The sequence below is a fragment of the Capricornis sumatraensis genome, chromosome 4 (assembly GCF_032405125.1).
Source record: "Capricornis sumatraensis isolate serow.1 chromosome 4, serow.2, whole genome shotgun sequence".
Classification (NCBI taxonomy): Eukaryota; Metazoa; Chordata; class Mammalia; order Artiodactyla; family Bovidae; genus Capricornis; species Capricornis sumatraensis.
The window spans coordinates 8942600-8956202 of record NC_091072.1 but is presented as its reverse complement, the minus strand read 5'-3'; the positions used below and the strand labels follow the sequence as shown (position 1 = coordinate 8956202).

At 49.2% G+C, this 13603-nt stretch overlaps 1 protein-coding gene across 1 annotated transcript in view; it reads right to left on the bottom strand.

The window, feature by feature from the left end:
- ANK1 (ankyrin 1) overlaps positions 1–13603 on the bottom strand; it is a 229429-nt gene that overhangs the window by 17771 nt on the left and 198055 nt on the right. The window contains exons 35-38 of the mRNA XM_068970479.1: positions 13454–13532; positions 13147–13221; positions 9855–9986; positions 7636–7782 (exon numbers count right to left, since the gene is read on the bottom strand). Of these exons, the coding sequence (XP_068826580.1) occupies positions 7636–7782; positions 9855–9986; positions 13147–13221; positions 13454–13532 (433 nt within the window). The remainder of the gene's footprint in view (positions 1–7635; positions 7783–9854; positions 9987–13146; positions 13222–13453; positions 13533–13603) is intronic.

The following is a 13603-nucleotide window of genomic DNA, read 5'->3' as shown; positions in this document are numbered from 1 at the left end:
TTGACCCACGGGTTACTTAGAACTGTATTATTTAGCTTCCACATGTCTGAGAGTTCCTACGTATCTTTTGGTTATTGCCTTGTAATTTAACTTACTGTGGTCAGAGCATATACTTTGAATGACTTAAATTCTTTGATATTTATCAAGGCTTGCATTATAGTCTAGGACGATAGTCTCCAACCTTTTTGGCACCAGGGGCCAGTTTCGTGGAAGACAATTTTTTTCATGAACCGGGTGCAGGAGATGATTTCAGGACGATTCAAGCACATTACATTTACTGTGTTCGATTTGTTGAGAATCGAACACCACGGTTGCTCTGACAGGAGATGGGGCCCCAGCAGTGATGCAGGTGTTGAGGAGAGCTGTACAAACAGATGAGGCTTCGCTCACTCGCCCACCACTCAATCCTGCTGTTCCTAACAGGTAGACTGTGGCCCAGGGGTCGGGGACCTCTGGTTGAGAATATGATCTATGTCAGTTTGTTCCAGGCGCAATTGAAAAGAGTGTGTATTCTGCTGTCGTTGGGTGGAATATTCTATGAATGTCAATCAGGTCAAGGTGAATGACTGTTGCTCAAATCTATTTGGGTACTCATTTTTCTACTTGTTCTATCAATTAGCAAGATGGGGGTATTGAAATCTCCCACTATAACTGTGGTCCTATCTATTCCTCACTGTGGTTTTCTCAGATTTTGCTCATGTATTTTAAAGCTATGTTACTGGTTCGTTAACATTTAAGACTGCAATGCCCTCTTGATGGACTGCTTATCCTTATGAAATTGTTTCCTTTATCCCTGATAATATTCTTTGTTCTGAAATCTACTTGTTTGCTATTACTACAGCCACTTCAGTCTTCTTTTAATTAGCGTTAGCATAGTTTATGTTTTCTCGCCCTTTGACTTTTAAGGAATTCGTGTTTTTACACTTAAAGACATTTCCTGTAGGCAGTATATAGTTGAAACCTTTATATCTGCCTTTTAATTTGTTTTTTTTTTTTTTAGATAATTTACAGTAATGAGATTATTAATATGGTTAGGTTTAAATCTATCATTTGTTAATTTCTACTTCTGTCCTATCAGGTTTTTTGTTCTCTTTTCCCTTTCTTTATGCCTTTTTTTTTAAATAATAATTTTATTTGTTTATTTTTGGCTGTCCTAGGTCTTCGCTGCTGCACAAGTCTTTCTCTAATTGTGGTGCATGGGCTTCTCAGTGCAGCGCCTTCCCTTGTTGCAGAGCACCGGCTCTAGGGTGCTTGGACTCAGTAGCTGCGGCTCCCCGGCTCTAGACTACAGGGTCAGTAGTTGTGGTACACGGGCTTAGTAGCCCCATAGCATGTGGGATCTTCCCAGATCAGGCATCAAATCCATGTCTCCTGCACTGGCAGGTGGGTCCTTTACCACTGAGCCACCAGCGAAGCCCTTTTTATGCCTTCTTCTGGGTTAATTGAAAATTTCCATTTTATCTCTCTGGATGGCTGATAAGCTATGATTCTTTGAGTAGTTTAGTAGTTGCTTTCGGGCTTCTGGCATACATCATTAAACTACCCCAGTCTACTTTTAAGTGCTATGATAACACTTTGCATATAGTATAAGAACCTTACAATAATATACTTCCGTTTTCCTCTCTCAACTTTTTCAACTTTTGTACCATCGTTGTAATACATTTTACTTTTATATATGTTATAAACACATCATTATATTATTTTGTTTAAACAGTTATCTTTTACAGGGATTTAAATAATGAGAAAATTATGTATTATCCTTATAGTTAGCATTTTGGGCACTGTTCATTCGTTCATGTAAATCCATATTTCTTTCCGGTGTCATTTTTCTTTTGGCCTGAAGGATGTTTTATGAAAAAAAATTGCTTGTAGCAGTCACTTCCTGTTGACGACTTCCTTCTGTTTTCGTATGTCTGGAAATGTCTTTATTTGCTTTCATTTTTGGAAGTTATTTTTGCTGGGTATAGAATTCTAGGTTACTTTACAGATGTTCTACTTTAAAGATGTGTTCTACTTTAAAGCTATTGCTCTGCTGACTTACTTCCATTGTTTCCAGTGAGAAATATGATGTAATCCTTATCTTTATCTCCATATATAATGCATCTTTTCCCCCACCTTTGGCTACTTTAAAAACTTTATCACTGGTTCTAACTAATTTGTTTAAAATGTGCCCTGGTAAAGTAAATTTCATGTTTCATGTGGTTAACGGAACTTCTTGGATCTGTGTAATTATTGTTTGTGTCAACTTGGAAAATTCTGGGCCATTAATTCTTCAAATACTTTTTCAGCCCCTTTCTCTGTTGGAAACTAATTTCACAAATATTAGGGCACTTGAAATTGCCCCATAACTCACTGATGCTTTTAAAGATTTTTTTGTTGTTCTTGTGTTTCATTTTGGAAAGTTTCTATTACTATGTTGCCAAGTTCACTTTTTCTCCTTTAATGAAATTTAATTCAGTGTATTTTTCAACCTATATCTTGTAGTTTCATCTCTAGGGGATTAGTTTGGGTCTTTAAAAACATCTTCTAAGTTTCTACTTGACTTTTAGAACATCTGAAATAGTTATAATAACTGTTTTACCATTCTTGTCTACTAATTCTAACATCTGCATCAGTTTTAATTGATTGATTTTTCTTCTCATTATGGGTTTTGTTTCCCTGCTTCTTTGAATGTGTGTCTGAGAATCTTTAACTGGATTATTTGAATGTCAGACACTGTGATTTTTATCTTGTTGGGTGCTGGAGATTTTGTTTTCCTGTAACAATTCTTTAGAGTCCCTTGGACTGCAAGGAAAGCAAACCAGTCAATCCTAAAGGAAATCAACCTTGAATATTCATTGGAAAGACTGTTGTTGAAGTTGAAGCTCCAATATTTCGGCCACCTGATATGAAGAGCTGACTCATTGGAAAAGCCTCTAATGCTGGGAAAGATTGAAGGCAAAAAGGAGAAGGGAGCAGCAGAGGATGAGATGGTTGGATGGCATCACTGACTCAGTGGACATGAATTTCAGCAAACTCTGGGAGATAGTGGAGGACAGAGGAGCCAGTCTATGGGGTCATGAAGGGTCAGACATGACAGCATTGAACAACAACAAATGATTCTTGAGCTTTGTTCTCTTATGTCATTGAGTTACTTGAAAACAGTTTGATCCTCTTGAGTTTTGCTTTCAAGGTTAATTAGGTGGGAGCATTGATCAACCTAGGGCTAATCATTCTCCATTATTGAGAAGGACCACTCTGTGTTCCCTATGCAACGTCTGTGACAATCAGTCTGACTGTTGGGAATAGATGATTAATAATCAAAAATTTGTGGGGGACCTTCTGAAACTCTCCAGAGTGCTGTCTCTGTGCAGCTGTCTCTTTAGGGAATTCCAGCTGCCCTGATCTCCTTGGACTGCCAGCAACTTCTCCTTAACCAGGGGGTCTTCTGGATTTCTCTTCCTTCCTCCATGACTTAGAAACTCTTTCAAGGCAGTAATCCAGGCAATTGTAGGGTTCATCTCATTTATTTTCCACTTTTCATATATCACTGACCTCTACTGCCTGATGTCAGTGTCTTGAAAACTGCTGTTTCACATAGTTTGTCCATTTTTTTGTTTGTTTTAAGCAGGAGGGATATGGTCAGTCCTTGTTGCCTTATCTTAGCCAGAAGTGGACTGCATCTGAGACAGCTCCTCAGATATGGTTGGATAAACATTCTATCACTCCTGGGAATCTCAGTAAGATTTGATTAAGGGTGAGAGAGGGTAATAACTCTGCCAGTCACAGTATGCCTGAGTCTCATTTTTGGTGACTTTACCACATTGAAACTTCCTGGGGTTCACATGAATGGAATTTCACCCAAATGAAAGTGTGTCCACCAAGAGAACTCATGCACACCCTTCCTCAGGACTTCTTTCTGCCTCGTGCTTATCCTGGAGCCTCTTCCCTGATCACAGGATTTGGAGGCTATGCTCCCTGCCCCCTCTCAGTCTCCAGAGGACCCCACTGAGCCCCCCGCCACACCCCCACAAGCATGGATCTGAGGCTGTAGGTGGCCATACTCGATGGAATGGGGATTCCTACTGAGCAGAGGCCATGCTCAGCGAGGACTATCAAACACAGTCTGGGTGGACTGGAGCACAGTAAGGTTGGCTGAGTCCTCTGGTTGAGATCCAGAAGTGCCTGTCTCTTGAGCAGTCTCTCATGACCCTACCAAACCTGGGTCACCAGCCCATCCCTCTGTCTAGAGCTGTCCCCTAGGGGGTTGTATTTTGGGGAAATCGGGTAACAGGCAATCAAACACACAGCCTTGGGGCAGAACAATCCAGTAGTACCCACCCCCTGATTCCAGCCCCTCCTTATCTCAGCTGTCACCCGGGGTCTCTGTTAACCCAGATGTAACGATGACCCTAATAATTTGATGTCAGCAGCAGACTCGACAAGACGGGGACAGACAGCCTGACCTCAGACGGAAGCCACACTTCCCTAGCTGGGCTGAGTCGAAAGAAACGACATATTATATTTCCAAGTAGACGTTGCATCCAACCCATGAAATCAAATGGAGTTGACTGAATGGGATATGAGATAGCCATCTTTCCCTTTCATATGAGAAATCTGTTTTATTTTTAGGAACACTTTTTTTTTTTTTGCTCTATGGGCAAGTTTTTTTTTCCTTTACATTTATTCCCAGGGTCTGGGGCAGTTCCCTCCTGTACAGGAGAAGCAAATTGGCCCTTCTGCCCCGGCCAGTCCAGACAAACCCAGCAAGAAGAGCCAGGAAGGAAGGATGAGAGACCTCAGGCTCCTATCTTCCTGAAACCACAGAGCAACCAATCACCACCCCAAGTGCCCACGGTGGCTGAGGGAGGCTCAGACGAGCAGAGGGCAGGGAAGCACAAAGGAAACAAGGGAATGCCGTGGCCATCAGCATGAGGGCCGGGCTGGCCCGGGGACCTAAAGCCAGAGGAAGGGCAGGGGGCAGCCGTCTGCCTGCTCTTCCACCTCTGATCCTTCCTGCTCCTCCTCTCCAGGCCAGAAGGGCATGGCCTTCCCGGGACAGGAAGGCAGAAGGCAGGAAAAACACACAAAGTCAGCTCTGGTGCCCCCAAAGGCCAGGATGGACCAAGCGGACGTCTGAGTGTCTGCTCCGGCCTGGCAGGAGTGAGCACGCAGGGCACACGGCCCGCGTCTGCCGGGACACCCGTGGGATGAGGGGTTCGGAAGGGCTGACAGGCGACAGAGCGGCCAGGAAGCACACAAGCGTTCAGAGTATGTCTGCAATCAAAGCGGGGAGGACCCCTGGTCAACTCATCAGATCTCAGGACTCTTCTGCTCAGACCGGCCATGGCTCTCCACCACCCTCCCAGCAAAACCAGCGTCCCCACTGTGGCCTGGAGGAGCCGGCCTCCCGCGGCCCCTGCCCTCTTGTCCTCCTCTCTGGCCCTCCATGCTCTGCGGATGCACCAGGCTCACCTGCTCGGGGCCCCTGCCCCGACTGCTGGTCAGGGCTCTCTCTCTCCAGTTCACATGGCCACCCCGCCTCTCCCTCCAGCCTCTGTTCACATGCTACCCACTCCCACCCCACTATCTAACCCCTCAATCCCACACGCCAACCTTGCTTGACTCCAATTTTTTCCCCCCATCACCCTGCTAGCACATTACCTAACTCACTTCCATAAATTTTTGTTTGCCTGTCCCAACAGAAGGCAAGCTCCATGAAGACCGAGTTTGGGGCTTTGCTCCTTTTGGAGTCTGACTTATCTGCCTGGCTTAGAACAACCTCTGGCGGATGACAAGTGTTCAAAGAACATTTGCCAAATGAGTGGCCCAACTGGACTGCCCTTCCACAGTCACGGGGCACGGGGCCCAGGCCCATGGGGGTTAGAACTCTCTGCTCGGGCTTTAGAGTCTCCAGGCCCCACGGGAGTCCCAGGGCCAGAAGGGACGTTGATAAATACTTGGGTATGCAACTGCCCTTAAAACAAACCCTTTTTTATTGTGATAAGAACACTTGGCGTGGGATCTGTCCTCTTGACAGGTTTTTAATTGTTGTAACTGCCTTGTTTATCCTCATATAATTCTATGTGCCCAGTGTCCATAGATTTGGGGTACCAAACCCCCAAAACATGCTGCCTTGCCTTGACTGAACCAACTCTGGGCTTCTGCTAATAAACCCAACCAAGTGACTGGTTATCTAGTTAAAAAAGGGAAAATTGTCTTATCTCTTGATTTCCCCGTTTGCAGCATTTCTCAGCCACTCTCCCTCCGTCCTTGTGAAAGCGAGTCGGTCACTTAGTGGTCCTCGTCATGTCCAGCCAGGCCCCCAAGGGGCAGGAAGAGGGCTGGTCTAGGAGCCCTGGACGCTGAGGCTGAGAGCGCGCCTCCTTCCCGGGCACAGCCCAGAACTTGCACACACAGGCCGGGGCCAGAAGGGCAGCCCCCCGCCCCCAGGGGGTCAGGCTGGGGATCTTTGGGAAAAGCATTTGGGGAGGCTAAGAGCCCTGAACCCCGGCCTCGGGGGGTTAGGCAGTGAAGGCAAGCAGTATGGGCCAGAGCAGCAGCCCAGGTGAGGTCAGAGGCAGAAGAGAAAGGCCGCAGGATGCGGTCACCCGATGAGCCTTGCGCTCGGGGGCACTGGACGCCAGGTTTCGGGGAGAGAGACCAGTGTGAGGGGCATAGCGTTCACTGGGGAGACCCATGCCCCCTGCCCCCTGCCTCCACTCTCTCACAAGCTCCGGTCACAGGGGCCTGCATGGGGGCATGCTCATGGGAGTGGCCAGGATGGCTGGTGACCTAGGAGGGGGGGGAAGTCGGTGGGCAAGCTGGAGGGGTAGGGTGGGGGGCCATACCCTGCACCTGGAAAGCCGGTCCCCAGAACCAAATTGTTTTTCGAGACCTGTAAGGAACCTCAAGTCTCTGATCCAACTTGTGGGTTTTAAAGAGAGTGATGGCCGAGCTCGTGGAGTCAAGAGATCAAGAGGAACGGAAGGGTCCCAGCTTCCACCATCCCAGCAGGAGGCGGCAGGGCCTGCCTCTGTGCCCTGGGATTACAGATGCAGATGGAGGGGAAAGGGGATCTGGGCCCTGCTCCCTACACGGCCCGTCCTCTGCTGCAAGGAAGGTGTCCTAAAGGCCGCAGAGGGGGTGCTGGAGGCAAAGGTCAAGCCCCCGTGGAGCGGGGTCACCGGAGGGGGAGGGACTCCGTGCCAGGCCAAACCGCATTCAAACAAGTGATCCGGAAGGGATGGGGCGAGAAAAAAGGGAGACAAAAGCAGAAACCAGCTTGATGGAAAAAGCCCGCTTAGCCCCAGAGAAGGGGTAGCCCGAGGGCTTAAGGACACCTCTCCGCTGGTCCCCAACCGAGACCTGCGCCAGAACCTCGTGCCTACGGACGGACGGACGGGGGGACGGACGGGGGTCGCAGGTGGGTCTGCGCAGAGCCAGAGGGCACGGCAAGCAGGGGAGGGTAGCGGAGCGGGGGCGGCGGCCGCCCCTCTTATCCTGCTGCGCCCCCCTACCCCGGGACCCCCATCACCTCTGCTCTCACCACCGCCCATCCAGAGGGAGACTGACCAGCCACCCGGCGAGAAGGTTCCAGGGTCAGGCGGCGGCGGCGGCGGCTCGGCCTGCCCCCCACGCCCGGGGGACACTCACCATTCATCTGGGAGGGGGACGACGAGTAGTCCCGGTCGGCGGGCCGGCGGTCGGGCTTGAGGCTGCGGCCCTGCCTGCCCGAGCCCTCCAACATGTTCACAATCTCGCCGCGGTCGATGTTCCGCAGGGCGGCGTACAAGTTCTCCACTGCGGGCAGAGCGGAGGGAGAGGGTGCTCGCGGGCCGCTACCCAAGCGGGCCACGTGGGCCGCCTGCGGGCTCTGAACTCGAGTATGTGTGGTGTGGACGGGGGTGAGGGCCCCTTCTCTTCTAAAAGTCCAAACAAACTACCTCTAGGAGAAGTCAGGCAGACCTGGAGATGATGCAGTTTCCGTCCACACTATGCAATAAAGCCAACAAGAGCCAGAAACCAAACTTTTTGATTTTCCAGGGGCTTCCCTGGTGGCTCAGAAGGTGAAGAATCTGCCCGCAATGTAGGAGACCCGGGTTCGATTCCTGGGTGGGGAAGATCCCCTGGAAAAGGGACTGGCAACCCACTCCAGTATTCTTGCCTGGAGAATTCCATGGAGGGAGGGGCCTGGAGGGCTAAGGTCGGTGGAGTCAGACACAACTGAGCAACTGATACACAGTGCATATGAAAGTTACACTTACACTACACTCGTCTATTAAGTGTGCAATAGCACTGGGTCTAGAAAAAACACTAGGTACATATCTTAAAGGTATTTTACGGCTAAAAAATGCAAACTCTCCTCTGAGCCTTCAGTGAGTCGTCATAGTCACATAAGGACCCTGATCACAGATCAGCGGGACAAATGCAGTCGTCATGAGAAAATGTGAAACGCTGAGAGAATTCCCCAAATGTGACAGACACAAAGTGAGCAGATGCTGCTGGAAATTGGCACCAACAGACCTGATGAATTTGGGGGGGGGGGTGAAATGCAGTATCTCTGAAGCACAGTAAAGTGAGGGAGGCTTGGGTTTTGTTATCCTTTAACAGATCTTTTCTAAACCCCAAGGTGAATTTCAAGGCATGGAAAGACTGTTTTTTTCTTTTTTCTTTTTGTAACCCAAAAGGAATACTGGGGCTTCCCTGGTGGCTCAGCAGTAAAGAATCCACCTGCCAATGCAGGAAACACTGGGTTGGGAAGATCTGCTAGAGAAGGGAATGGCAACCCACTCCAGTATTCTTGCCTGGAGAATCCCATGGACAGAGGAGCCTGGCAAGCTACGGTCCATGGGGTCGCAGAGAGTTGGACACAACTTAGCGACAATGACAAGAAGAATACTACAAGAAAATGAGAGTGAGAAGAATTGGATCCTGTCCTTTGGAAATCTTTGGTCCTTGCCAGTTGATTTGAGATGCAAATGTAAACACTCAGTTTCTCTTAGTGTTTTGTGTTCGGAATGTGGTTGAGGAGCTGAAAAGAGTGAGTCACATCTTCCCTCCAGGCTGAAGAAAACCCTGGGGGAACAAGAACTGCATCCGAGGGGACTCCTGGCTGGGCTCTGAGGGGACAGTCCTCGTTTGAGAAATTCAACCAAGAGACACACACCCTACACAGATGTGATCTTTTAGGGGTCCTAGTACACCCTACACAGATGTGATCTTTTAGGGGTCCTAGTGAGCGACTTCACTTTCACTTTTCACTTTCATGCACTGGAGAAGGAAATGGCAACCCACTCCATGTTCTTGCCTGGAGAATCCCAGGGACGGGGGAGCCTGGTGGGCTGCTGTCTATGGGGTTGCACAGAGTCAGATATGACTGAAGTAACTTAACAGTAACAGTAACAGGGAGGGAGGTGGGAGGGGGGTTCATGTTTGGGAACGCATGTACACCTGTGGTGGATTCATGTCAATGTATGGCAAAACCAATACAGTATTGTAAAGTAAAATAAAGTAAAAATAAAAATTAAAAAAAAATAAATACAAAAAAAACCACAAAAAACAAAAACCAGTAACAGTAACAGTGTGATTGCAAACTCATCCTGAGAATGGGAAGAGGTCATGGCCAAGGTTCTGATGTGCCCTCCTGGCGGGATTGCCCAGAAGACCAGGGACCCTCAGAGGTGTGTGCCTGAGTGTGTGTGCACTTGTGTATGTGTGTGTGAGAGACAGAGTGTGCAGAAGAGATTGTCTCCAAAGGTCAACAGCACCCCGGGAGTCTGGAGGGAGAAGTTCTGGAGAGAACTGCTTGGTGAGCTCCTGGCATGGGCTTTGGGAAGAGAAGGGTCCCAGCTGCGCCCCCGCCCGGTACTGACTCTTGGCGTCTTGGCCTTCACGGGTGACCCAGAGGTTCAGCAAGGCCAGGCTCTGCTCCAGCAAGGAGTTGGGGTTCTCCACGCGGATCCTGTTGATGTCGTCCACGCTGAACTGCAGCTCCCGGGCCAGCTCTGCACGCAAGGAACCAAGACCAGGGTGAGACCAGCTGGAGCCGGCCCCGGCCCCGAGCTTGAGTGGGGAGCGGGGCGCCCCGAGGAGTACCCCGAGATAGAGAACAGTCCCCTGTGGACTTGGAGCCTCCTTCCCAAGGGTGCCTAGGGTAAGGTGCCACCTGCCCTGTGGCATCCCCAGGAAATGCGCCAGGAGGAGGCGTGATCATGGGAGAGTAGTAAGGACTGACTAAATGAATGAACGGACACTCTCGCTGTCGTCACTTGGAACACGGGTGATGAGGCTGAGCCGCGGAAGGTCGCAGGTCCGGCTGGGGTCCTGGGAGAGGGCTGAACAGCCGATGCCCTGGGCACTGTTGGTGAGGCAAAAGCCGCCGCCCTTCCCTCGGGAAGCAGTCATAATGGAAACGCATCTGTGTATTTGTGTTTCTTCAGGGAAAGGCGCTGTTTACATTTAAAACGGGAATACAAGTCCCCATCTAAACGCAAGGCACCACTGCAGAAGGCAAGCTCTTCCTCTCCTGCTGTCTTCACGGCTGTTTCTCGCAGGTGCCTTAGAGGAGAGCACAGGAGCTGAGCCTCTTCAGGGATGAGGAAGACCAGCGTGGAAAGTGATGGTGAGAACCAGAATGTGCGTGTGCCACACACACCACACACACACCACTCCACATACACATACACAACACGCCACATACACACACCACACACACACCCCTCCATGTACACACACTACATACACAACACTCCACAGACACACACCACATACACAGCACACCACATACACACACCACATACATACCACTCCATGCACACACACCACATACACAACACTCCACAGACACACACCACATACACAACACACCACATACACACACCACACACACACCACTCCATGCACACACACCACATATACAACACGCCACATACACACACCACATACACAACACACCACATACACACACCACACACACACCACTCCATGCACACACACCACATACACAACACTCCACACACACAATGCATACACAACACACCACATACACACACCACATACGCAACACCCACGTACACACACAACATACACACCACTCCATGTACACACACCACATACACAACACTCCACATACACATACCACATACACAACACATACACCACACACACCACACACACCACTCCATGCACACACACCACATACACAACACTCCACATACACATACCACATACACAACACATACCCACACCACACACACCACTCCATGCACACACACCACATACACAACACTCCACATACACATACCACATACACAACACACCACGTACACACACCACACACACAACATTCCATGTACACACAACACATACACAACACTTCACATACACACACCTCATACACAACACCCATGTACACACCACACACACACAACACTCCACATACACACACCACATACACAACACTCCACATACACACAACACATACACACACCACACATACAACACTCCATGTACACACACAACATACACAACACACCACACACACAACGCATACACAACACTCCACATACACACACCACATACACAACACTCCACATACACATACCACATACACAACACACACACCACACACACACCACTCCATGTACACACAGCACATACACAACACACCACACACACAACACATACACAACACACCACATACATACACCACATACACACACCACACACATCACACACCACATACACACACATACCATATACACACCACACTACATACACACATCACACTACATACACACATCACATACACACCACACCACGTACACACACCACACACAACATTCCATGTACACACAACAGATACACAACACTCCACATACACACACCTCATACACAACACCCATGTACACACACCACACACACAACACTCCACATACACATACCACATTCACAACACATACACACACCACACATATAACACTCCATGTACACAAACAACATACACAACACACCACATACACAACACACCACATACATACACCACATACACATAACATATACACACACCACACACATCACACACCACATACACACACACACCATATACACACCACACTACATACACACATCACAAATACATCACATACACACACACCACACATACACACACACACCACACACACACACCATATACACAACACACCACATACACACAACACATACACATAACATACACACCATACATACACACACTCACACACCACATACAAAACACACACACCACATACACAACACACCGCATACACACAACCCATATACATCACATACACATGCACCACACATATACACATACACACACTCACACACCACACACACTACACACCACATACACACCACACACACACTCACATACCACAAAAACACAGACCACATATACAATACACATAAACACACACACTGCATACACATACCACAATACACACTCACAAACCAGAAACACAACATATACGCAACACACACAGGACACATATGCAACACATATATACCACACACACACCAAACACATACATCACATACACAATACACATACACAACACACACTCACCACATACACAACACACACACACAACACACACATATGAACATACACACCCATAAAACCGAGAAGCAGAGGCTTTTTGCCCTTGTCTTTCCTCCTTTCCCTCCACAAAGCCCCTGGCAGGACAGATGACATGTGTGGGGTAGGGAGTGGCAGGCAGTCAGGACACACATTTTGCGTTTGCTTGTGTGTTCTTGGTTTGCTGGTCTTTTCAGGGCTCTATCAATAACTCACCGCACAACCAAAGTCACCCCTGTTAGTGGGATCTCAGCCTTCCCATCTGTAAAATGGGCAGACTGGATCTGCCCTAAGGTCTCCTGTAATGTCAGAAGTTGAGTTTTCAAGAGGAAAACTAGAGAGAAGTGGAGGAGGGAGGGAGCCACCTCCCTTGGTACCCAAAGGCATTGTCTGGGCAACAGGCCCATCAGAAACAACCCTGGGTCAGGTGCACAGTGAATGGTGGGAAGAGGCTTAGCAACACTGTCAGCGCTGCTATTCAGAGGGGAGGCGGTGCAGAGGGAGGTGTGGACAGGCACCCTGCTCTTTCGCCCCAATTCCTGACTCACCGGTCCAGCTGAGACCCAGGTGATCTGATATGAGAGTCATCTTCATGTCGGCCCGGTCTGTGCCACTGAGGAAACCTGGGGGAAGCATGGCATTCTGTTCAGCGCCCTTGGCAGGACACAGAACCACCCAGCATGGGTGGGGGACCTAGAGAGTGCTCAGGTCACGCTCCGAGTCCCCCGATTGGCGGCTGAGCCTGGTGAAGACCCCAGCCGAGGGCTGAGCCAATGGTGTCTGCTCTGGGAGCTCCCGGCGACATGACCTCCCTCGCTGCCCCCTGGAAGCGAGTGAGCACAGAGAGGTGAGTACCCGTTGTGGACTCGCTGAGAAGGCTGTATCTCAGGGCCAGCGGTGTCAGCGTCCTCCTCCGTTCATCGGCTCCGCTGCCCTGCAGGAGAGAGACCAGGAGGGGGTGCTGTGGGTGTGTGGAGAACACCCTGGCGACGGGCAGCCCCATGA